The sequence below is a fragment of the Aythya ferina genome (genome assembly GCF_964211825.1).
Source record: "Aythya ferina genome assembly, chromosome: 8".
NCBI lineage: Eukaryota > Metazoa > Chordata > Aves > Anseriformes > Anatidae > Aythya > Aythya ferina.
This window is the reverse complement of record NC_140304.1, coordinates 13,129,431-13,155,742: the sequence shown is the minus strand read 5'-3', so window position 1 is coordinate 13,155,742 and position 26,312 is coordinate 13,129,431. Positions and strand designations below refer to the sequence as shown.

Genomic DNA, 26,312 nt, shown 5'->3' with positions numbered 1-26,312 from the left:
GTGGGTAATTTTTATCCTGCTTGAGACTTGAGGATAAAAATCTGTATTATGCAATGCATTGTCAAGGCTTGACTCAGTCAGAGCTTGCATTCATTCAGCATATCTGTGTCTATCTGCACACTGGAGTATGGAGAGAAGGGAGGAGTGGTTTGTTTCCAGAGAGATGTCTTGCTCCTGTTTTGGTGGAGGTGAACATATTTCTTTCAGCCACTTTTCTCAGTCCTCATGCAGCTGTTTGTTTTCCAGTGAAAACTGAACAAGATCTCAACATAAAGCCTATTGTTGCAAGCCTCTGCCTTGGCCCCACTGTAGGCTGCAGTGACCCCCTTTTAAAAATGTGCTCCTTACTGGCCAGTGCTTTTCTGCACGCTGCGGGCTCCTCCACATAGCACCCACCTGTATATCGCTTAGCAGTGACATGAAACTTAGCAGGTTAAGCATCTCGGCTCCAGCAAAACAAAAGAATTTCACACATTAACAGCAAAGACTTCTGGTTACAGGAGGGCTGGGAGCACATTACCCCTGCGAAATTCACAGTGGGTGCAGCCGCGTTGCCGGAGGTGCCCGCTGGACACGCGGTGCTGTGGAGGGAGGCAGGGGAGGTTCAAGCAGCAAGGCTTTGCATAGGGCCTTGTGAAGGCGGATCAGAAACTCAAAAGAAGGCAAAAGAGATGTGCTCGGAAAAAGCTCCGAGTTCGACTGCAGCTGGGTTGAACTTGCATCTAAACAAACAACCCTAAATTTCCAATTTAAAAACAAACAAACAAACAAACAACAACAAAAAAGCCAATAATAATAAAACTGGTTAGACTTGTCAAATTGTTGACCAAGTAATAGGATGTTTCACTAATAGGCAGTTGGGACACGAAGCAGGGTGTGGTGTGTCTACAAAACGAACGCGTGCATGGGGCAGGAGGGCTGGTGCTGCAGCACTGCTGCTGCAGGCGATGCTGCCGACCTTGGGGTCCGGCCCAGCGGGGCTGGGGATCCGAATAGCAACGCTGGGCAGAAAGTTCACTGCGTTAGAGGCCAAACTCTCTGCTGGGACTTTGCGAGTGGCTAAGTATTGAATTCAGCTTTCTGATCTTGGGGAGTGTCTCTAAACACACGGGTATTGTGCCGGAGCGGTTTGAATCATGCAGACATCCAGTTTTGCGTAAGAGCGGTGGAGACGAGGCTTTAGCTGGGTGCTTGAGCTGAGCAAGTAACTCTTTTCAAGAATTCTTTGCCTTCACACCAATTTGTTGGTAAAGGAAACATAGTTTAGGGGATTCTGTTACTTGGTAGCTCATTTATATAAATATATATATGTATTTTAATGTTACCTTTTGGGTTGTTGATGTCCACAGGCTTGTTTTTGAAGCAATACACAACTCTCCCTGGTAAGCTCAGTAATTGCAAGTCCTATGTGCTTTTTTGGTTGGCTTTTAAATAGGTCAGAATCAGCATGAGAGCTTCATAACCAGAGAGCAATTAGGACTTTAACCCTTTATCCTACATGCCTTGTAGACAGTAAAACGTACCACAAGTCAGCTAACAGCCTGCCGTGCGCCTTGGGCTGCTGCTGGAAGCCAGAGGTTTCCAGGTCCGGCATTCCCTCCTTGCAACCAAGCCCTTCCTGCAGCAGCAAATTACAGAATTACGGTGTGCGAGGAGAGGGGGTGGCTCGGGGCTGGGCTGTAGGGTGGTGGTGGTGGTGAAGAGACCTTTTACATATCGGCTGGATGCTGCCACCGGTCAGACCTCGGGGCATTGGCTTGGTTTAGGAGGAAGTTAGGCAGCCCTGAAGATCGCTACTCCAAAATATGTGAGAAGAGGTGAGAAGTTTAAAACGTTCCCTGACAGGCACCTCCTCCACCTGCTTTTCCTATTGGAAAGAAATTCTGGGAAGCAGCTATGTGAGAAATGTTCAGTGCTGCTTGTGACTGTTTGCTCTGAACTCCTACATCAGCTCCCTAACTCTTGGTTGCACACAGCAGTGGATAGAACCAGCAGCAGGAAAAGAGTTTGTTATCTGAGGTTAATTGTAATTTAAATGGGGATTTGGTTTGTTAATGGGGCTGTTTAACAGAAACAGATTTGTGCAAACAGCCCTTCCCCCGCCTTGTGCATGGCGATCTTCCTGTTTACAGTAATCTGCTTCTCTGGGATTACCTCTCTCTTAACAGGGGCTCTAAGCAGCGCTCGCCTTGCCAGTAGCTTCCGACCCAGTACAGAAAAGCCCCTGTTAATCTTGTCCCTTTGCTAGACACTGGGAAATAAGTTAGCGACTTCGGCTTATTAACTCTGCCTCTGTGCAAAAGGGAAGGCAGCAAGCAATTTCTCTTCATTGTTACTTACAGCCTCGGAAAATGAGATGCGGCTTTAAAGAAGCAGAGAACTATTATTTCCATGTAATTATTGCCTTTATTGATCGGGATGCTGTTGATTTAGGCACAAGTCAATGACTTGCGTTGCAGATCTATCAATAGATGAAATATACACGATGGTGTTTACAAGTGCATCTCCTTCTGTTTGTAAATGCATGTGGTTGCACCTAACCAGTGACTTTCCAGCATTGCTGTGATGTTTGTGGAAGATAAAGTGGCGATTCTAAGCCACTTAATCAGTTTAATGAGCTATTTTAAATATGGTAACTTCAAGGAATTGCTCGCACAGATAGACATTCCTCTACCATGGATCCTGAGACAACAAAACTAACCTTCTCCAGCTCATCTGCAACAAAATGAAATATTCACAGCTCACAGGCTAACACAGCAGTGAAGCAGAGTAGATGCTGCTAGAAGGTTTGTCTTGCAAGGTGAGATTCAGAGGCACCAGGTGCAATTTGTCATGTACTCAGTACCTGTCTTGTCTTTGCCCCCACCCCATCCCTGAAGGCTGTTTTGATGCATTCTTGGAAGATGCCTCGCTCTCTCCCGCCGTCCTCCACCTTCTCGGCCTCAATAAACTCTTTATAGGAAGGGAAGAGGAGGGACTTGTTTCTTTCTGGAAAGGTGACCTCTGCATCAGCAGAGCAGGCTCCCTGTGCTTGCTGCCTCCCTCTAATCCCCTTCCAGGAGGCCGTGCCATGGCAACACGCACCAGGAGCCTCCTCGAGTGCCCCCGGGAGCCTCCTCGAGTCCCCCCAGGGCCTGGCAGGAGCACAGCAGACCAGCACAGAGATTGCTGCGCCCGTGCAGCTCCGACTTCTCTTCTGGCCCCAGCGTGTCTGCTTGGTGCGATGCTCATCCGGAATTTGTAACCCAAGGCTTGAGGAAGAGCTCTGCTGGATTTGGTGCCCTCCTGGCAGGATTTAGTGCCTGAGATGTAGCCCAGAGCACGAAGTTTGAAAAGAAGGGCTCTGACATGTGGCACCGCTATGATTTGGGGATGCACTGCTAAGTGGCTGTACAGTTGTTTCATGTAGGTGTGCTTGATTTGTCTTACTCCCAAGCGCAGCCTCTGCTGAACTGGGATTTGTAAAATCTCTTCTTTCTCCTTTATTTGGTCGTTTATTTTTTTTTCCTCCTCTTTGTGACTGCTCCACACTTTTCTTCTGTTACAAGGAGCTCCGGCTGGAGTTAGCTGCAGGCTCTCAGCCAGCTCCCCTGCATCATGCACCAAAGCACCCTGTTAGGGCTGGGATTGCTGAGAGTTTGGGATAGGGACAGAAGCCAAGTGACCTCAGCAGCGCTTTCTTGAGAGGAGAAATTAGAGAGGATTTTGCAGAGATGATATTAAAGTGGTGTATTGTGGTGTGTTTATTTTAGACTTGCCCTACCTTAACTGCAGCAAGTGCTCAATTATACATAGCTGAGGTTTTAGGTTTGCGTTGGTACAGCTGCTGCTGTAACCTGTTATAACAAAGCATGCACAGAGCAGCCAAAGCGTTCGTACCAGCGCTGCTGTTTTGCATTTGAAATCAGTCTCTTTGTAATATCCCTCTGATAAAAGGTTTTTGCTGCCTGCATTTAGGTCATTTAATATATTTAATGGGAACAAAGTTCTCCCTCAGTGTTTAATAAATCTTATCATACGTGAATCTACTTGGATACTTTGAGCGTTTCATTTTGCACAAAAGAGCATTCGGGTGAACTCTGCTTGTTGCTTTACACGAATCCTTCGTGATACGCAAGTTTTTGTTAAATGGTCTTAGAAGTACTGAACACACCTGCTCCGAATGTTTTTTTTCCTTTTTTTTTTTTTCCTTCCTCTTTTTCTGTAAGGTTGCTTAAGGGTATAAGGAATCTGATTCTGCTAAGGTTACAAAAACAGAGAATTTCTCTTGTAAGATGCACTCAGAAAGTACACCAAATGTACTTGCTTATTTTTCAAAAAACAAGGACACTGTTAGAGGTAGCTGTGCTTTCCACAACTCAGTGAATACATTTTTTTGAACATTTTCCTTTTCCTACTGTGCCTTGATACTGAGAGTCAAATAAAAGAGGAAAAAAAAAAAAAAAAAAAAAACAACACTGTGAGGACAAAGACAGTTGAGAAAGCATCATTTCAGAGCATTGCTTTTCTCTGCATGATGTATAGACAATTGATGCCATTCTACATTCACATCTGTTCTTTGTGCTCAGCCACACTTGGTAGCTGAGCAGCCGTATTTATGGACATGCTTCCATAGATGACTGAACAGGCGTAGGGACCAGCACAAGCTTGAACATCTTACAAAACCGAGACCTGCCAGGTAAACAGCTCCTCTTCTGCTAATCTGGGACTCTCTGCTCCTCCTTCTTGTTGATTGTCTGCTTTGTCTGAATCCCAGCTAGAGGAAAGCTGTGTGTGCACATTATGATTGTCTTTAAAAGCAGAAATCCTAGTTGTGCCTAAAATATTCTATGACTTTATTGCAGGAAGAGATGCTCCAGGTGGCAGTGCGAGGGGAGAAGCACAGGTGAAGCTACAGTCACCGATAAATGAGCACATTTTGGAGCGTTGCAGAGCTCCCTGCTGCAAATGAGCATTGCATTAAATGAAATTGGGAGGATGCACAAATTTTAGAGCATGCCTTGTGATGTTGCTGTTGGTATTGCAAAGCTGAGGGCTTTACAGGCCAGCTCACTGAAAAAGAACAGCAGTGTGTGTGGGAGGGGAAATGAAAAGAGAATGGGAGCATCTTGGGGAGGGAAAAAATGGAAACTGTTAAAAGTGGAAGAAGCAGCTGAAGAAGAAAATGAAAAAATTAAATGTAGGTACTGAGCATTGTAAAGTGGTAAATAGTTTGCATATTTGACTTTAGTTAAAAGGCTCTGGTTCTTAAGAAAAATTAGGTGTATTGCAGGGGAAATCTGGTGAGAAAAACTGGTACTCTGCATTGCTTTAGAGATCTGTGCACTTCTTGCTGTTACACACAACATTTACCTAGTAATCGGGCAGTGGATATTCCCAGTAATATACCCTGAGCTGGAAATCTCTAGGTTTTCTTTAAATGTCAGCAGTTAAGTTCTGAACTTCTCATTTTGTTGTTCTTTCACTGGTGGCTCAACAGGTACAATTTGTAGGTCAGTGGGAATGGACTTCATGGCCTTGTTTGGCTGGATGCTTCCTTAGGAGCCGGGACTACTGACTAATGTTACTTTTCACGAGGCTCACAAACTAATTGTAGAAGCAGTTAGGAATAAACAACGCTTCGCAGTTTACTCTGGGACCTTGCCAAGCCTGTTAGTAATGGTGAGAAAAATAATATTTCCTTTCTCCCTTGTTGTACAGGTCACGTGGATTGCCGAAGCTGAAAGAGTCCCGTTCCCATGAGTCCCTGCTGAGCCCCGGCAGCGCGGTGGAGGCCCTGGATCTTGGGTCAGAAGAAAAAGTCTTTGTCAAACCACTTCACAGCAGTATCCTTGGACAAGACTTCTGCTTTGAGGTAAGGGAACGTTCTCCAAACACGGAGCCGATTATATGCTGTTGGGTCGGTCTGAGCCCGTGCAGAGCGCTGTTCTGTGTCTTTGTAATTGGAGAAGAGATCGGCTGCCAGAGCTGTACTGAGGTTTGGGTGGGGGCTGGCTAACCAGCGTGCAGTCTCAAAGTCCTTGAGGCTAATGGCATCAATCACTCAATGAAGGGGAATCTTCTTCAGTTATTGCGTATTCTAATTGGAAAAATCTTGTTAATTTGATAAGTATCTAAGCATTTGGAGTCTGCATGCAAATGTAAGGTTGAAACGTGCTATTATTCCTGAGCTGGGTGTTCATTCTTCCCAAATTCACCTAAAATTAAATTGAGAAAATACAGTGTAACTGAGAAATGTGATTTCCAGTCTGAACTCCCTCCCATTAGCTCAGCCCATTTCCTGATTGCTAAAGGAGAGGCTTCAGTAGCTGGGGACATGTCCACTGCACTGTAGAGCTGGATCCTCTTGCTGTTTCAGCACAAGCTGCAGCCCAGCTTTGCTTGAGAAACAGGCTGTTGGTGCGAGCACAATCCTTACCTTCCAGCACGTTCACGTGTGCTGTTTGGATGTGTCTAAGGCCATTGTAATGCATTGTGGCAGGGGCGGTGGACAGTCAGTCTGCTCTCTCTTCAGCAAGGTTAGTCAGGTGTGTCTAACTTCTGGGACAAAGATCTGCTTACAACCCGGAAAACTGCTCTGGCAGAAAACCAGCAAATCAGGCTCTTCTCCCTCGAGACGGGTCCAGGAACTGTTCCTGTTTGCTTCAATCTTGTATTCTTTTGCTTGGAAGCACCTTCCAGCTTGCTTAGGTTTGGGGAGTGCAGTGAAAATACTGGCAACATCATAGCTCTGAGGCTGTTACCTCAAATTGCTTTTTAATTGTGTGCACAAATGAATGGGAAGAGTAAACGAAGCTTGTCAGGCCAAGCAAAAGTGAAAGAACCAAGGTGGATCACTCCTGCGTGAAAGCAGAGTTGTGCATGGCATCAAGGGGTGGAGCTGGATCAGAGTACAACTCCTTCGGTTTCTTTCAGCCTGTTCCTGTATCCTCCAAAATATTTTGTATTTCCTGAAGACACCATTTCCATTGTGCTTTGCCTTACATTAATACATTGCTCTGTCTTTGCACTGTTGGTAACCAAATCATCTGTCTCTGAGATTTACCAGGGAAAACTGCAAGTGTTTAATAATTATACATCAATTAGCAAGTGTTTAAAAAAATAAGTGGATGATTTAAGCCTTGCTTAAAAGTCTTTAAGAAGAGCTGTTCGTGCTCCCCTTATGTTTCTTTCTGCTTCCTGCTTTGTATTAATTTGAACTGACTTTTATTTTTCTCCCTGCATTTTTTGGGTCTTTTAACCTTTCCACATTCTAGATTCTCATATTGTTTTCCATCTTTTATTGTATTGACTTTGTTCCTCAAACATTGCTTATCTTCTCCCTTGCTTTTTGCAGCCCCTCACATGTCTTCTAGGCTTGCCTGAACTCTGCCTGTCATTTGTATCTTCCAGGTAACCTACTCCAGTGGCAGTAAATGCTTCAGCTGTTCCTCTGCAGCAGAGAGGGATAAGTGGATGGAAAACCTACGCAGAACAGTACAGCCGAATAAGGTAACAGAAACGGCGGAAATCAGATTACCAGGGGAATGGAGGTGATATGATTGGATTTTAGTCCAGTGTAACAGGGCTTCCCACAGATACAAGCTCAATTAATTTAGTCTGGAGAGAAGTCCACTCATCAGTGTATGATAAGTTGCTGTGCACTGTTGTATTGAGTGTAGTAGGTTAAACCTTTAATGAATAAATACCATGCCACCTTGCTTCCTCATCCCCAGGTGCCCACTTACGATGGTTCAGACTTGTTTTCTGATTCCATGTACTGCAGAAGAAATGGACACCGAGCTTCAAGATTTAATGTGGAGGCAGTTTGGGAAAAAAGAAAAAGGGATTTGAGCCAGAGTGAGAATGGGAGTCAGGTTATTGATTAGCTGGCAAACATCTGATAAGTCACCTCCATAGTTAGCAGCCACTTGGGAGGGACTTGCTAACAGTGCTCTTAAAATTATTCACAAGAGTAAACAACGCAGCATGCCCCACCAGACCAGCAGCTTTTGAGTGGCTCCTGTGCAGTGTTTGTTTTCCAAACCATTTCAAATACAGCTTTTTGAGAAGAAAAATGCTCTGCTCCCTACCTTTGACACGCAAAAGACAGTCCTTTGTCTCTACTTTAGAAAATGTTTGCTTTTCTAGAGATTCTGATTCTGAGGATCAAAGACTCTGAATGTGAATTCTGATTCTGTCCCTACCTTTGACGCAAAGGCAGCCATTTGCCACTTCTCTAGAAGATAAAATGTTCAGTTTGTTGTTTTTTTTAGAGATTGTGAATAAAAGCTGAGCTCTTTCTTCTGCACAGGACAACTGTCGTCGAGCTGAAAATGTGCTCCGTCTCTGGATCATTGAGGCAAAGGACCTGGCCCCCAAAAAGAAGTACTTCTGTGAGCTGTGCCTTGATGACACTCTCTTTGCCCGCACCACCAGCAAAACAAAAGCAGATAACATTTTCTGGGGAGAACACTTTGAGTTCTACGGTCTCCCACCTCTTCACAGCATCACAGTTCACATCTACAAGGATGTGGAGAAGAAGAAGAAAAAGGACAAGAACAACTACGTAGGCCTGGTCAACATTCCCATGGCCAGCGTAACTGGTCGCCAATTTGTGGAAAAATGGTACCCAGTCAGCACCCCTACACCCAACAAGGGGAAATCAGGGGGTCCTTCCATTCGGATCAAGTCGCGTTACCAAACCATCACCATCTTGCCCATGGAGCAATACAAAGAATTTGCAGAGTTTGTTACCAGCAACTATACTATGCTCTGCTCTGTGCTGGAGCCCGTGATCAGCGTAAGGAATAAGGAAGAAATGGCTTGTGCCTTGGTGCACATTCTTCAGAGTACTGGGAGAGCGAAGGTAAGAATGGGCGGCCTCTGTGTAAATGCCTCTTGCTGATGATGGGTGCTACCTTCTCAGCTACTGCACTGTACAAGATAGGTGGTCTGGGCTGACACAACCACAGCAATTGATGAGATAAGGCTGAGAAGAGGACCTCGGGAGTGTTTTTAAAGGTTTGGTCAATTACATCTACCAAGGAGGCACGTAGATAGGTACCATACTGACACAGATTAAGTGCCCGAGTTGATAAAAAGGTTAAAGATACCGCATACAAAGTGTAAGTGGCAGGACTGTATAATTTCATGTTGCTCTGAAAAATGAGGGCCTGCGCTTCTGTGCTCAGGAACGTTTTCTGTATTTCTAAAGTCATGATACAGGATAAGAGATAAGTAAGCAAGAGTTAAATAATCCAGAGAATGGCTTCTATAAATATATCTCTAATACAGCAAGCAGCAGCATGCCATTGTTGATTCAGTGCTAAGTCAGCTAATCAGTGCAAACATTGATTTGGTCAGCATTTGAACAGCCATTTGGAGAATCCATACTCAGTTAATGGTGATCCTGTCTGCCCCAAGAATGTTATTAGGACTTTCGGGTGCGCGCTGCTGGTTCTCTGTGATGCAGCAATTGTAGTGAGCCCTGGGTTCTTTGAATGGATTGTGGGAGAATGTCCCGCAGGTCTCTAGAAATTCTGAGAAGCATTAACCAGCATTGACTGATCCAGATGCTGCCTGCCAAGTGGGTGTACGAGAGCAGTACCAAGCTGTAGCCAGCTTCTTCCAGTAATGAGAGCCAGACAAGCACCACCAAGCACAAGATAAAGAATTGGAGATATTGAAGAATGACCATAAGCAACAGCCGAGGGACAGCTTCAATTATCTGCTCTAAAAACAATTTCATTATTTGCCACAATGCTTTCCTTCCTTTGCTTGGCATACATTTCTAAAAGGCCGGTGCTCAGTGGCAATGCATGGCAGGAGTTTGTTCCTTACCAACTCGTTTAGCTGATCTCGGGAAGTTGATAGCTGGGACAGCTCATATAGAGCTGTGTTGAAACCTCCCGGAAAGCATGCTCTGCTTTCCTGCAGTGCTCGGTAGATAAATTATCGTTATATCTTTGCCCTCCATGTGCCTTTGTGTTTGAGTCTGTTTTTACTGGAAGCATTAAGTGGCTTAGGCTGCTGTAACCTTAATCTGCAAAGAAGGTACGTTTCCACCTCACATTGTGGTGGTGCTGATGCAGCTGGGTGTCCATGGTTTGCACCAGGTGAAAATAATTTTCTCCAGTCTTGAAAAGAAGCAGTAGTAAAGGATTGAAAAACAACAGTACTGAATGTATTTTTGATGTATTTTTATAATGTATAATTTGCTCTGGGTATTTTACATAAATATGCCAGCACTGCATTATGGTTTGTGTACATAATGGGGTTGTGAAACCTTGCTATAGCTCTCCTCAAACTGTGCTGCTGCTGTTTCCAGCAGAACCAGACAGTCACAGTTGTCACTCAGCTCTAATACAGGATGGTGTTTTATTTCTGGTTTTGTTTTAAGTTTTAGAAGAGAGTGGGGGGTGAGGTGAGATTATGGCTCCTCTCCTGGAGAATTTGGCAGTGGCTGACATTGGCTGTAGTGAAGCTCTGAGCATTTCTTGTGAAATGCTGAGCATCCTTGACTCGAGTTACCACCTCAGGAATAACAGAAGTATTAATGTAGAACTAGACCCTATATCAAGACTTTTCACTGTATCAAGACTTGCTGATCTTTCCTACCTGAGCCTTTGAAAACAATGCAAGTTAAGCCATATAGATCCACAGCAAGAATGTTAACTTTTTTCCTAAATCATTTTTCTTTTGTGAATTTAACTGTTGTAAGCAATTCTTCATACTTAAATTTCTCAAAGGGGTGAGAAGTTGTGTAGAACTTCCAACTTGAATTTTTAAATCCAATTTTATATGTAATATTCGGTATCAAAATATAAATGTACATTATCAGTTTGTTTCAGCAGACAAAACCACCAATAACCAAACTAAGGAGGGTTTCTGTTCAGGATCTAAGCTTAGCTATAAAGGTTTTATTTTAGAGGCTTTTGCTTTTCCCTTTATCATCTGTGATTTGTATTTTATTTTTTGAGGAGCTCTAGCTATTTCCTCAGCCCATACTAATGTTGCATCTGCGCCCCTTGTCCCAGGCTGGGCAGTTATTTCAGTAATCCTTTGGCTCCTCTGTCTTTCCTTGGCTTCTGCAGTTAGCCTGGCATACTGGGCCTGGTTAAACTAACCTCTTGTCATTTCACCTATTTCTTCAGGACTTCTTGACGGATTTGGTGATGTCTGAGGTAGATCGTTGTGGGGAACACGATGTCTTGATCTTCAGGGAGAACACACTTGCTACCAAAGCTATTGAGGAGTACCTGAAGCTGGTAGGGCAGAAATACCTTCACGATGCACTAGGTAAGAAAGTGCTGCTCACATGGAAAGGGCTGATCCTGCTGCAGAGAATCAGTCCAGCATTCCTGTTAGATGTTATTCCTTGTACCTGTACTGTATTACCCCACGAGTCTGGCGCTTTCCAGAGGCATGTGGTGAACCCTCTCCACGTGGGTTGGTGAAGTGGCAGAGTCACAATGTGGGTTTTTAGTTCCGCTACGTGACTAAAGCCTGATGCAGCTAGGTACGTTAAAGAATGTGGGATGGGAAGAAACTGCCTCAGCACTAAGCCCAGATGTCTGCTATCCAGATAGCAAAACATGCGTTGTCCACTCTTGATGCCTTTCCTCTCTACAGAGGAAGGTGTAGCACCCAAGAAAAAGCTAACTTGATTTGATACAGCTGAGAACCTCTTAAAGTTTGCATCACCACATTATGTTTTTCTGGGTAACCTTTGTGTCTCTAGCTGTGATGAGGGGATATAACACTGCAATTGCTTAGTGAGCAACGGTTATTGTTCCATCTGTTCTATGAACAGGCTTAAAAAAGGAATTCTATCACCTCATTTAACGGTGGAAATGGAGTCCAGTACTTTGCATTGCGGCGTCAGGAATGAACATGGAATCGCGTGCAGTGAAATTAGGTAGAGATTTCAGAACAGTTAAGAATGTGAAACATATTTCACTAATCTTCTTTTATGTTAAAGAAGCTCCTGCAATCACTTCAAGACAAAGTGAACCACCTAGGGGGTTAGCTATAGCTAACAGCAAATGTTAGCTATGGTGTTAACATTCATTAGGTTTGAGTGCCCACCGTAGTGTTTGGGTTCAGTGGGTACATAACAGGAAAGCTCATTTTGAGATGCTTCAGCTGCAGCTGTTGGTAATGCTGACACATTCCAGAGCAAGTGTTAGACTTGCTCAGCCCTTATCTGTGCCACAGAGCAATTAACTGATAAATGTTTGTGTTAACTGTCTAAACTGCTATGTGGTCCCAACAAAAGTCCTTGGACAAACATGGCAGGAGGGGATGAGGCCTCAGGGCTGCTGAGTAGCACAGAGCAGGAGACCAAGACACAGACTATCTAGGGAGCCTTCTGACTTTGTCCAGAGTGCTCTTCAGTCACCACATCCTGAAAACTGCCTGGCATCCTGCAATGTCCTACTCCATCCCCCCCCCAACGGGGTCTTACTGTCCACTTACTGTGACAGGTTCTGATGACTGTACTACTTACTGTCCTCTCCCCACCAAAAGATTCTGCTCCAGCAATAAGCCCCTGTCCTGGAATTACCGTACATGCAACTAATATCGCAATAAAGAACATTAAAACATGTGTGCCCCTCTATGGTTAGCTTTTACCAACTCCACACAGCTTTTGTTATCCAAGTTTGCACAGTGAGCCACCCATCCTCCTGTTGTTTCTTGGATGAAGCAAGCTTTGGAAACTGATACAAGGGAAACAAGATCAGGCCAAAGCCAAGTCCCACACCACATCCTTTCACCAAAAAAAAAAACAAAACAAAAAGCCACCAGCTTGCTTTCCCAGCAGTCTCACTTGTTCTCAGCAATCTCAGATGCTGGCAAGTCATCAAGGCGTTAGTTGGCTAAATTAGTCAGTGCTCCAAGGGTCAGTATAGTCGGGTCTGTGATTATATGCATTTTGGGAATGTTTTAAGCGTAATGAGTCTGTTCTGGTAGTCTTATTCTCATGGGTGGAACCACTGAGCACAAGTCACAGGCCTAGGCTCTCGCTGGTGGGGATAAGTAAGCAGCATATTGCTTTGGGGATAAGTAAGCAGCACATTGCTTTGTGTTATGCTTTTCAGCAGACTGAGTGATCAGCTTTGGGACCACTATATTACATTTGACTGCAAGCCCTTTAAAGTGCAGTAATTATGTTAAAATATTTTAAAATTAATGACTTATAATGTATCATTTAGAATATTGGTGCTGAGTGACGAGATTACAAGAAATCAAAAATTCCCCTAAGGTCACCTAGCCCAGGGCAAGGTTGTTCATGACAATACACTCGTCTGATTCTTTGTCAAGTTTTAAATTGTCTTTAGTCATTTTGCTCAAATGCCATATCCTTTTAAAGGATCAACAACATTATGCTTAGTGTTAGCTGTTTAATACATCTGTAAGAGCATTTTGGTGTCCGATTAAGGAAGGGCCTTGTGGACCACAGAGAGAATGTTTCAAATGTGTTTAAGAGAGAAAATACAGCCAGCAAACAACAGACAAAACAGAATTGGCTCATACCGAAACGATGTCAAAAGTTTAGTAAATAAGTGATCTAGATGTCCTCAGCAGAAATTTTTTGGATCCCAACAAAAGAGCTTAAGAAAAAGTGCCACCTGCTTTGCTTGCAAGAGCAGTGCTGACTGAAGATGGCAGTGGCTGGGGGGGCCACTAAGGGTTTTTATAAAAATAATAATAAAATTAAATAAATAAAAACAACACCTTTGCACAAACAAGCCTTTTGGCGTTAGCTTAGAGCCAGCTATATCTTCTGAGGAGATGAACTTAAAAGACGTTGAATCATGAACGAATAAAGGGGTTTTGTCTAATGAACAACAGTGGTTTAAAAAGCTCATGGTGTGCTAGCAGAGATAGGAGAACTAGTAAGTAGCTTATTCCAGTTCATCAGACACAGGAAACTTCATCTGGTTTTGTATGTGTCCAGTGCCTGTTGTGATGCTGTAAGAGGAGAATGACAGAAATGCAAAGGATTCTGAATGATAGAAGCAACAAAAACGTTGTAAGATGCTAATAAAAGAGGTTGAGCATACTGGTAGTATTTATCTAGTACTCAGGTATTCCTCTTATTCAAGAGCAAGGTGAATAAAATTAAAAAAACAAAACAAAAACAGTAAATTTAAAAATAAGCAAAATAAATACCATTGTTGAGTGTATTTCCTGCAGAAATTATGAAGACAAATATTGCAGCTTCATTTTTCAGGCTGTGGAAAATTTAATGCTTGATAATGCGGTTTGAGTACAAAGTCAAATCCTGTTCTTTAGGCTATAAACGAAGTGTCTGCAGGGGTTATAAGCAAAGCCGTCCTGTTATTGTGCCTCTGTCTGGGGGCAGCAAGGGCACGGGAGGCTGAAGCATTAGAGCACCAGTCGTCTGATCTGGTACAGCAAACGCTGTGTTCTGAAAGATCTGGGAAGAGTCGTGTCCCCAACATCTGGTGTCTGGAGACTGTACTGCAGACACAGAGAGGAGAGGAGGCAGTTGCCAAGGAAAGGCATAAACAGGATTTAAAGGTGTGTCAAGGAGGCTTTTCATGTAATTACCCTGGTTTGTCATCCTCTTCCCTTTGTCCAGGGGAGTTTATCAAGGCTTTGTATGAGTCAGATGAAAACTGTGAAGTGGATCCCAGCAAATGTTCATCCAGTGAATTAACAGATCATCAGAGCAACCTGAAAATGTGTTGTGAGCTGGCCTTCTGCAAGATTATCAATTCTTACTGGTGAGGCATCTCCCCTCCCCTTCTCCCCTCCTAGGTCATTTGCTCATAAGGTGTCCACTCCTCTACAGAAGAGGAAACAGCAGTTGTACAGGGAGGTAGCATAGACCCATCTATCTTCCGAGACTGCCGTCATTTCTTTCCCTCACTACCTTACTACATGGGAGACAATATTGCAGGTGGAACTTGTGCCCAAAACAGAGTGTTGCAGTCCAATGCACCAGACCCAACAGGAGCTTCTGCTGAAGTACTCTGCCAAGGAAACAAATAGTGAAGTGTGACGAGAAAGGAGGGAATCAGTGAGAAGATAACAGCTTACTTTGAGCTTGGAATAAAAAGCTGAAAGTTTTGGTATTTATAAAAGACCTTCAGACCTTTTAGATCTGTAAAACTGCAGAGGAAAACAAAGGGCGGAATCATTGGCTGAAAGATTTCTATTAATCTCTGCTTCTGAGTATCATTGAAAGAAGGGTCTATTCTGCTTCAGGGTGAAGCACGTGTGAAGCATTGAGAGCGCTTAACAAGCAGGATAATAATTGTAGTTACAGAGATGAGTTCAGTTTGTTTTTAATATCCTAACACCCTGTTTGCTCCTGAGTAGCAATGGATAGGTAGTACTTAGCTGGTAAATCTGTGTGTCTGAGAAAGGCTTCACTTAACATATATAAAAAGGGATGCTTTAAGGAGTACTTAAGTATCACCAGATTAAATGGGGATCCAAGAATAGATGCCTAATGACATTTCCTAGCCTAGAGGGGTAAAAAAAAAAAAAAAAAGCCGATTATGATTTCTCACAGATAATTATTTCAGGTGATTGATCATCAGTTCAACTTGTTACATCTCATTGCCCGTGCAATTTTATTTCCTGGTTTATTGTTTTTCAGCGTGTTCCCTCGTGAGCTGAAGGAGGTGTTTGCATCTTGGAAGCAGCAGTGCCTGAGCAGGGGCAAGCAGGACATCAGTGAACGGCTGATCAGTGCTTCCCTCTTCCTCCGCTTCCTGTGCCCTGCCATCATGTCCCCCAGCCTCTTCAGCCTCATGCAGGAGTATCCTGATGACCGGACATCTCGCACACTCACGCTCATTGCTAAAGTCATTCAGAATCTCGCCAATTTTGCTAAGTAGGTGGTGACAACAAAACTGAAATCTGTGCCACTAGGGCTGCAAGTCACTCTAGGTTACTACGGAGCAAGGAGAGCCCTGCTTGTAGTTGTGTCTGCAGCAAACAAGACAGCTTTAGAAAGGAAAAAACTTCTTATTTAGATGTGAACCTTGTTCTCACTGGGACACCTCAGTGTTGAGAGGGAAAGATTCTCCTTTTCACATGCAGATTTGGGTTATGTTGAATTCAGTAGAGGGACACCATATGAAACCAGGAATAGTGGTGTGCACTAGCACGTCAGTGTTTATGCTATTGCAAAAGAAAGAAAGAAAAAAAAAAAAAGACTATTCCCACCAAGGAACTTGACTTTCTCACTTCCCTCCTCCAAAATTCCTAGCTGAATTATACAAAGGGCATGCTTCTTGCAGACAGGGGAGAAAGGATGACTGGGGTGGGGGTGAGGAGGCAAGATGTCTTGAGCCCCTTGTTCATAATACAATCAACAAGTTACTAGTATTTAAAACAGTCTAAAAACAGTGAATCTCTTAAATGGTTCTTTTTTCTTTTCCCCCTCTTCAGAAAGGGAGGTCTAAAGTTAAGCATTTCACAGTTGTCTGCAAGCACTTATACTCTGTATTTGTCTGGAGGTTATTGACTGGGTTTCCCCAACTCCCCTTTCTTGCAGGTTTGGGAATAAGGAAGAGTATATGGCCTTCATGAATGACTTTTTGGAACATGAGTGGGGGGGAATGAAGCGTTTCCTCCTGGAGATCTCTAATCCAGATACCATCTCAAACATGCCTGGATTTGAGGGCTACATCGACCTGGGCAGAGAGCTCTCAGTTTTGCATTCCCTCTTATGGGAGGTTGTGTCCCAACTTGATAAGGTAAAGCAGGCTGGAGGCCCGGGCGGTTGTATCGTAGCAACTGTAAACACTGGGAAACATCAAGGGAGCTGCTGAAGCCTGCTTTGGGGATAACTTACTCAACAGCTTTTGAGAGGAATGTTTGATAATGGTATTTCACAAGTGCTCTTTCTGTGATTCCAGATCAAGGCTTAAAGCAGAGCATGTGAAGTGGTTGGGCTTCAGCAGCAGTGCAAACACTCTGCAGAGCCTGAAGTGAGGCTGGGTGTTAAATGGTGGAAAGGGCAATGCTTAGAAGTAGGCCTGGAATTCCCTGTGCAGCCGGTTTTCTCATAAGTGATCTGGAAAAAAGGGAGGGTGTTTGGATGGAAAATTAAAATCTTACAGGGCCCTTTTTGATGCTAATGGAGGTACTTTGCTGCACACCAGGCCCTACTTTACTCCTCTGGTGGAGTAATGTGTTGGCCAGGCAGAACTGTTCTCATTAAACACCTGATCCAAAGCCAGCTGAGATGTTCTCATTTCTGCAGTCTTTGGATTAGGTTTTAATATATAAGAGGGTGCCTTGTAAAAACCTGGTTCCACTCTCAGTTTTATCCTGTAACAAAAGCAAGATGCTTTCTGCCCCTGTGCTGTGCCGGGGTCGGATACATTTTCCAGACTCCATTCTGCTGATCACAATAGACGCTCACCGCCAACTGTAAGCATTATTTCCATTTAGCTATAGAAAGAGAAGAGATGCTAGTTTCTTCCTTAGCTATGTGGTTTTGCAGGATCCAAAATCATTAAAACCTTGATAGCAAAGGTACTTGATAAGACCCAGAAAAGCTGAGCCGTGCATCATCGTTTTTTTTTGCAAGTACTTGGAACTATTCCATATTATAATTTTTAGAGGTGCATTATTTTGTCCATATTCAATTTACATTATTCTCTTTCTTTTAAAACTGAAGAGATGAGGTGACTTGCAATGCATTCTTCATATTTTTATTGCACTGATGTTTGCCAAAGTAGTGATTTGTTTGGTTTCTGTTTTCTCACTGTACATTATTTAAAGCAGAAAACAAAAAACTGAGCTTGCTGCATCAGAGTAAATAGAAATGTCCTTGACTCAAAAAGACAACATATGTTAATATTAGGTAATTGTTGTTCGATAACAATTTATGGTCTTGTTTGTCCATTTCCCCCACACATGCACGCAGCATACATTCAAAATGTCGCAGGCAGTAAAGTCTGCTATAGAGACAGTTCAGCAGCCTCAGGAAAACAAGCAAAGTGAGCACTCAAGACCAGTTCCTCCAATCCTATAAATCGGGTAAGCTCATCAGTGTAGGGAACACTGCCATCTTTTCAGCTTTCCATCCTTCCAGCTGCTCAAGCATCAGGTCAAGAGAAACCCAGCTCCAAACCTTAGAAGTGCAAATGGATCTTTGCATTTAGCCCTTGCATTTAGGGAGCTGCTTTCTGAGTGTAAAAGTCATAAATATCTTAAAGGGAGGAGCCGCACCTGGCTAAGCCATCAAAGCAGATCTGCTTTGCCCTTTCTGTAGGTTAGATGCTTGGATCTATCCTAACCAGCCCTTGGGGGCTAGTGTAGTAGCTTGCTACGAGAAGAATGAAGGGCTAAAGTTACATTGCAATAGCGCTTTACTGCAGGTAATGACTGGGAAATGATGAGAGAACCTCGGAGATTTTAATAGGTGCAGAAGAAGTGCTGTAAGAAAGTGAACGTAAAGAGACCTCTCTCTAGGGTTGAACTGACTGAGTATCTGCCTACAGGAAAAATAAGGATAGCTTTGAAAAGACTGGTCTTTGCAGCAAGGTTTTACCTTATGGTACACCTCCAGCACTTTCACCCTCTTCCTTTAGACCCAAGAGGCTGTGGGTGCCCTGTAGATGATGTAACCAGCAGTGACCCAAAGGGGGAGAAAAATAAAGAGCCTGTATGAGCAGCCTTGCTCACTGGAGTGTCAGCTGCCCTTCTCCTGGGCCTAGGCAATGCTGAGCAAATACGTAACTGAACAAAAAGCTGTGTGTTTAATCTCAGGCTGATGTGATAATGTTGGGATGAGGATCACTGATGTTCTCGTGAAGTTTTTTTTAGGTAGGAAAGAATGCCTTAATTTTTGATAACAAGTTGCTACAGAAGGTGGCATCAGCAGAGGATGCCAAAATACAAAGGCTTATGAATGAAATCTTCCCCTTTTCCCATCTCCCTCAACCCCTGCAATTCTCTCATGATCCCCGTGAATGCCGCATCCCCTTGTCTGTTGGCATGCATTTCCTTTACCACATGACACCCTTTGCCTGGAAAGTACCCCCACTAGCTGAATCTGTAGTCTCTGAATGCCCTTTAATGAGTAGATACCATAGTTTTCACTTTGACCTTACCCAGCCTGGACTTAGTTTGCTTTGCATGATAGTTTTGCATTGGAATGGCCATAGTTCTGTTTTGTTGAGCATGATTTTTATTTTTGGGGGTCAATCCTAATTTCTTTTCTATTTCCTTTTCTTTCCTCAATGTCTGCTGCACCCCGTTTCGTCTCCTCCATCCATCTCGTCGTCGTGGTTACGCTGCTCCGTAACACTGCATACGGCCCTGGCACACCCACACACAACCACCCACCCTCCTTCCTTCCACCTCCACCCCTCCGCCTCTGTGCATCGTTATCAAAAAAACTGGCGGATGTCGCGGTGCTTGTTGTCCAATTAGGGTGAAAATTCCTTCCTACAGGCGACCGTGGCAAAACTGGGACCCCTTCCTCGTATTCTTGCCGACATCACCAAATCAATGACCAACCCTACGCCAATACAGCAGCAGCTGAGGCGTTTCACTGAGCACAGCTCTAGTCCAAACGTCAGTGGCAGTCTCTCCTCAGGGCTTCAGAAGATATTTGAGGACCCCACTGATGGGTATGTAACAGCCAGAGCCCACGGGGACGTGCGGGGAGAAGGGACCTGTTGAGGACCAGCCTTTAAGAGTTGAGAACTTCTCCTGAGTTGTCTGCCCAGCCCAGCTGCAGCAGCAGGGAATTTGGGCCTCTGTGCCCCGGGAATACTCGCTGCCAGTACGAGGTGCACAAGGTGGCACTTGAGATCTGAAGCTCTTTACTTACCCAGGGCTCAAACACCTTGCTGAAAGTCAGTAACTTCAGCTGCTAAAAAGCAGTCTTGCTGTTAATCTGAAGCAAAAAGCTGGCACGTGGCAGAACTGCCGAAGAGCTTGGGTATCGTGGTCTCTGTGCAGTTTCTGTGCTGATAGGTACTAGGGCCAGTTCTGACACGTGGACGTGTCTGTCCTCTAGACCTACAGGAGCCTTCAGGCAACTCCTGCTGAATTTTGAAACGCAGGTGAAGGGTTAAATGGAAACTGAGCTGCTCTGAAGTCTTGATGGAAATAAGTGTCTAAAGGGGAAGGATTTGGTGGGGATGGTTTGCATTTCACCTGTGAAAAATAAAGATGAAGCACTGCTTGAATCAAACTTAATTTTCAAAGATAAGCAGTAATTAAGGAAGAGTGTGTTCTGACTTGAACACAGAGAGCTCATGAAAGGAAATCCAGTTCCTTGAAGCTTTCAGAGCAGGGGAGGGAGGGTTAAATGAGGTAAGGAGGCTTCTCTGGGACAGGTCTCTCAGGGTCTTGGCTGCTTAAAAATTAACTGAATTCCTTTCCTCTCGGCAGTGACTTGCATAAGCTGAAGTCTCCAACCCAGGAAAACGTGGATGGATATTTTAGGGGCAAGACCTTACTGCTGGTTCAGCAGGCATCCACCCAGAGCATGACTTACTCAGATAAGGATGAAAGGGAAAGCATCTTGCCCAACGGACGTAGCATTTCCCTCATGGACCTGCAGGATCCTCACACGGCTCACAGTGACCACGCTTCTATCATGCACGACGTGCCTTTGCGTTTGGCCGGCAGCCAGCTCTCCATCACCCAGGTGGCCAACATCAAACAGCTGTGGGAAGCTCAGAGCACACCCCAGAGCGCGCCCCAGGTGCGGAGGCCCCTGCACCCAGCTTTGAACCAACAGGGCAGCCTCCAGCCGCTGTCCTTCCAGAACCCCGTTTACCACCTCAACAACCCTCCTCCGCCGATGCCCAAGGCCTCTGTGGACTCCAGCCTGGAGAACCTGAGCACCGCCAGCTCCCGCAGCCGAAGCAACAGCGAAGACTTCAAGCTCAGCGGGCCCAGTAACAGCAGCATGGAGGACTTCACCAAGCGCAGCACGCAGAGCGAGGACTTCTCCAGGCGGCACACGGTCACGGACAAGCACGTCCCCATCGCCTTGCCCCGCCAGAACAGCAGCAGCCAAGCACAGATCCGCAAAATGGACCAAGGGCTGGGCGCCCGGGCCAAGGCACCGCAGTCCTTGCCGCACAGCGCGTCCTTGCGGAGCACGGGCAGCATGTCGGGGGTGTCAGGGGCCATGGTGACCGAGCCCATCCAGAACGGGAGCCGGTCCCGGCAGCAGTCCTCCTCCTCCAGAGAGAGCCCTGTCCCCAAGGTGAGGGCGATTCAGAGGCAGCAAACGCAGCAGGTAAGGAAAGCCTTTTCCCAGGCAGTTTCTGCTTTGATGTTTAGCTGGTTGCTGCGCTGGCCATCGAGGCTTTTTGATCTAAATGGAGCTGAATCAGTACTGGCCGATGGGATGGTGGCATTTAAACAAGTGGCCAGTAATAAGGGTGAATGAACAGTCATGCTTGTTACCATTACAAGCCTGGCAAGCCTAGTGTGCGTATTATTTCTGGTCCTTTTTGCACTGAAGTTAAAAAAATAAAAAAACTTTTGCCTTTACTAAGGTAGCAGCACACCTTAAAAGAAACGAAACTTGAAAATTTTCCCGAATAAAAAAGTAGAAGCAGCTTTGTTCCAAAGGGTAGTTAAGATTGTCACGGGAGAATGCATTGCCCTGTGGTGCTAATTTAAAAGCATAGCTACCTAAAAACACAGAATAAACAAAGATGAAATATCATGGACTAAGCTGCTGCCAAAATAATAAATAAGTAGAGTTGTCTAAGTGTGGAGAGACCTATATTTCACCATGATGCAACAACCTACTCTGGCCCCAAATAAATACTGTTTTTTATTAATCATCCCAAACTATGAGTAATGCAAACACTTTCTGGAAAGGAGTGTTTGTATGTACCAGTTCCTAATACACCTTATCAGCTCATAGACAACTGTAAATTAAGATTTCCCTATCAAAAAAAAACAACATTCCTTAACCTTTGAAAAGAAATGTTGTGATTTGCTGTGTATGAAAAGCATTTGCTATGTTCACTATTAAAGAGGAAACTAAGTATTTAAATACTCGATGCTGCAGCGAAGGTAGAAAATGTCTTGACTGCAGGTCAGAGGGAAGGTGGTTGTTTTCAGACATCTCCTGTTGGTACGTACAGCTGGGCAGGGTGAGGCTCTCAAAGGCAACACCTGTGCTGTTCCCTGGGGCTAAGTGTTTTCTTCTGTGGTCACTGCAGGGGTAAACACGGGACTGTTTGATTTACCTTAACAGCTTCAGAAGGACATTTTTTTAAGCTGTGGCTTTCCACAAGACCAAGGAAGGATGCTGCCTCTGCAAGGAGGCATGAGCTTCAGCAGCAAAAAGTTGCAGCCCCTGAGGCTGCACCGTGCTGCCCGTGCAGCTCCATCTGCAAGAAGCAGGAGGTTGTGATCCTCCTCACTGGAGTAGCCCTGCTGGCAAAGGTGCCGCTGGAGACGTGGTTGTGCAGGGGAAGGATTTGGCTTATAAGGCAAAGCTGGCAGAAGAACTTAGTTGCCAGCATAAGGTCCTGCTCTGCTGAAGGCTTTCCAGGTATCCTTGTAGCTTTCCTGGCAAACCCTCCTGAGTGTTACAGTCTAAACGAGATGGTGCCTGGGAACCCAGGGGCAATCAGGGCTTCAAAACTACTTTGATACCTGAAGTTCATTACAGCACAAGGAGATCAGAAGCACTGAATCACAAAGCCAAGGCTGTTACGCCAAGTTAGTAATACCAAAGATGTAATTGCTTGTTATTTGAAGTGCGTGTGTTTGCGTCCTCCCTTTGAGCATGTGTTTTGCGTTTGGGCAAGGAAGGGTTGCTAGGTAAAGCATATTGGATTGCAGCTAAACCTAGCACAGAGGTGGTAGGAGTTTGGGATACAGGTAACAAGGCAGCCTCCCTTGCTGCTCTCAGGGCCCCTGCGAGCACCTGGGCTGGCTGATCTGCTGTGGTTTATGGTACGGCCCTGGGTCCTCACCGAAAGCGCCGGGGAGCTGGGGCCTTTCCTCAGGGCTTGTTAGAGGGAAGGGCCTGGACAGATACGTGGAGAGGCTTTGCCTTGGGGGCGTCAGGATGAGGAAGGAGCAGGAAGAACAGACAGTTGTTGTCCCCAGCCTTCATGCGTACACCTTGCACAGGTGGCTTCTGCCCTCTGTATTTACAAGAAACACTCCGTCCCCTGCTTGCTGCCTCCCTCTTGGTCAGTGTTCATCCTTCCACTGCCGACTGCAGCTGCCCAAATAAATCAGGTACCTGGGGAGACTGGCTCCAGGGCAGTCTCCTCCCTCTCTCTTGTATGCAGCGTGCGTCTCCTTATTTTTCCACTCTCCTTCCCATGCTAATTGTTTTCACTGGATTCATTAGAGTGCTTGCTCCCACTGTAGAGAAATCAATTTGTTCTTTCCTTCCCCACACCCTTGAGAATGTCTTGAGTTGTGCCAAATTGAGTGGCCAAAATTTTTTTTTTGAGGCAAATTCCATTGCGTCCTTTTAATTGCAAATCGTGTTGTGGAATTCTGCTCTTATTTAAAAAAAAAGAAAGCGAGGAGAGAGAAGTTGGGCATGTTCTTTCTAGGCATGCTTTGTGGGCGTCATAATTATTAGACTCTGTTCTCCACAAGTCCCATTTGTTTCTGAATGTAGAGTGAGGCCCTTTGTTCGCTGGGAGAGGTCAGCTTTTGCCTTCCATTTCCATTTAGTAGGTAGGTGGGAACAGAAATGTCAGTGTGTTCCTCTGGAAGGGAGGCAAAGAGGGGAATTAATACATGTTCCTAGCGGGCGTTTCTTTTTTCTTCTCTATTAAGAGTAAATCATAAACCTTTGGCATCTGAAGTACTCGCCATCCTCTTGGTCTTTGTGAGCTTTCTGAGCGTGGCTGCTGAAAGCACTCGGTGCTGCAGCTCGGAGGTGGTTTGGGGAGGTTCGCTGGGGCCCAGTGGTCTGTTGCAGGGCAATTCCCAAAGTCCTTGCCTCAGAGGAGAGCCTGCTGGTGACAGAGCCCCGCACTGTGTGGGGTGTCCCATCCCACGGCTGCCAAGAGAAGTCTCACCGAAGGAGCCTGGCCAAGCTGAAAGGGGCTGATAGCCTTTCCTTCCCTCCCAGGCTAAAGCCTCTGCCTAAAACCGTGCATTTTTCCCCAATTCCTCCCCCTTTCCTTTGCGTTCGTACCTGTCCTTGCTCAGGCTCTTCCCAGAGCTGGAGTCCTCAGGGCAGTGGAGCCGCTGCAGCTGCTGCAGGACGTGCAAAAGCCCCCAGATGGAGAGGAGGACAGGAGGATCCCTCACCAACTTCTCTTCAGAAGCAATTACTCCCTGATGAAGAGCCCCTCCCTGAGGCTTTGTCTTTCAAAATCACTGCCTCAGAGCACCTTTCACTTGCCTACAGTGCTGACAGGAGGCAGGCTGCTGAAGAGCTGCCTGAGCACAAAACAAAGCCATGGATGAGGGAAAAGTTGATCTTTAGCATTTCTTGAAAACTTTTAAACAGCGTTGCTCTTTCAGGAGTTGCTATGCTAATTTCTGTGCTCATAAACTTGTCTTTGTCCACGAGAACTGCTTGGAATTTGTACCAAGCCATGTTTTCCCCAGCCGGGTGGAGAGTTTCGGGTTTCTCTTCTTGGCTTCCTTTTCAACTTCCCTTAAGGAGGATAGCCTCTCATTGTGTTTTACAGTTCTCCTGGTAAGCACTGCTGGCCCTGATTTCCTTTTACAGCCTTGACTGGGTGCATATGCTACAATAAACCACGGAAATGTGAGAGGCATTATGGTGATAACATTACGCCTCTTGGCACTTTTAAGTACTGCTGTGCTGTCTCCTATCCAAGCCATGCAGCCTCCTGCTCCGTGGCAAATTCCTGCCTGCAGCCTGGCTGAGAAAGCTGCTCTCGAGCTCCCCAGCCATCCAGCACAACCAATCTGTCTCACCTGAACTGGGCACACGAAGCTTCGTTGCTCTGTTCTCTGAGGGAGAAACCTCAGGTTGAGGAAGCCTTACTGAAAGTCTGGCAAAGGGGGAAGGTGGATGTGAATGGGATTTGGAAACAGCGTTTTTTTCCAGAGAGATGTTCACTTAGACAAAGAGGAAAAAAAAATCTAAAGTGCAGTGATTTTAGAGGGACTCACGTAAGTGCTGTGTGCCTAAAGTCAAGGGAGGATGAAGCCTCTTTGCAAGAAAGATATGGGGGTGCTTTGGAGACCGACAGTTCCATGGGCATTTTTCTCCTCCAAATGAATGATTTCAGAGCTGATTTGTGTGTAATTTCTTTGAGAAATGCTTATAAATGTCTCTGTTCTAGGTTCAGTCGCCTGTGGACTCTGCCACAATGTCACCAGTGGAGAGGACAGCTGCGTGGGTTCTCAACAACGGGCAGTATGAAGAAGTCGAGGAGGATGCAGAGCAGAATCCAGATGAAGCCAAGCATGCTGAGAAGGTAGATTTTATTCTGTATACAGCACACTTGAGGGCTGCTGGCGAGTCCTGTCCATCCCAGGGCTGGGTTCAGAACAGCCTCCAGGTGCTGCTGTGCCAGAGTTTTGCTTTCAAACACAGGTTGCATTGGCACAGCTTCCTGCTGTACATGCCGTCACGCATAGCCGGAGCACAGCGTGCCGTACTGTAGATTGACACACTTACAGGCTGTAGCATGTCAGGTGGATGCAAACTGAAGTAGTGGAGGGCTTAGAGACGACAGGCTGATATTTGGCATTTACTTGCATCGTGAGTCACACTGCCTGAGTGTATGAGATCCTCCTCAAGTCATTATTTTTTATGATGACATTATAGCTAGATTATACTGCTGGTTTTTTAATGCTTTGCTTTTTTTTTTTTTTTTAGTCATGATGAAACTCCATTAAAAAAAAATCACGGTTGTTAAACCCAACTGAGTATAGTTTAGGATATGCTAAGTGATTGCGCATGGCTCTCTAAGTGCAATTCAGACTTCATCAGTAGTTGCATTCAGATTTCATCTGTCAGACAAGAAACAGGAACATAGGATTTAGGAAAGGTGAATGAACCCAAAATGAAGTGGAACGTGTTGCGTTCCACTACTGTAAAAACGATTGTCTGTGGAGACAGTAAATGGGAGAACAAATCCTCAGCCAAGTAAACGTGCAGTGAATGATGTCCTGGCTGAAGGCGGTGGTTTTGTGGCATGGTACTGAAGAATGAGTCACTTGGGTCCTGTAGGGGTGCTGTAGTGGCCCCCTTCCCATGTTTGGTCACCCCAGGACATTTCTACTGTTAGCAGCTTTTGTCTGGGAACCCCTTGAGTCTCGAATAACTGCGGATGTTGCCAGCCAGGACTGAGGAGCCATGTCAGAGCCATCAGAGTGCTTAGACTGTGCTACAG

The 26,312-nt window shown here is 45.2% G+C and overlaps 1 protein-coding gene across 10 annotated transcripts in view; it reads left to right on the top strand.

The window, feature by feature from the left end:
• The window catches only part of RASAL2 (RAS protein activator like 2), a 174,704-nt gene that overhangs the window by 137,381 nt on the left and 11,011 nt on the right, over positions 1-26,312 (top strand). For 8 of the 10 annotated variants that reach the window (XM_084526877.1, XM_084526874.1, XM_084526876.1 and 5 more), the window contains 10 exons: positions 5,701-5,854; positions 7,393-7,491; positions 8,294-8,848; positions 11,136-11,280; positions 14,591-14,735; positions 15,617-15,853; positions 16,520-16,721; positions 19,411-19,610; positions 20,380-21,238; positions 25,257-25,391. In XM_084526877.1, coding sequence (XP_084383003.1) covers positions 5,701-5,854; positions 7,393-7,491; positions 8,294-8,848; positions 11,136-11,280; positions 14,591-14,735; positions 15,617-15,853; positions 16,520-16,721; positions 19,411-19,610; positions 20,380-21,238; positions 25,257-25,391 — 2,731 coding nt within the window. The remainder of the gene's footprint in view (positions 1-5,700; positions 5,855-7,392; positions 7,492-8,293; positions 8,849-11,135; positions 11,281-14,590; positions 14,736-15,616; positions 15,854-16,519; positions 16,722-19,410; positions 19,611-20,379; positions 21,239-25,256; positions 25,392-26,312) is intronic. The other 2 variants (XM_084526875.1, XM_084526873.1) reach the window with 1 other exon arrangement.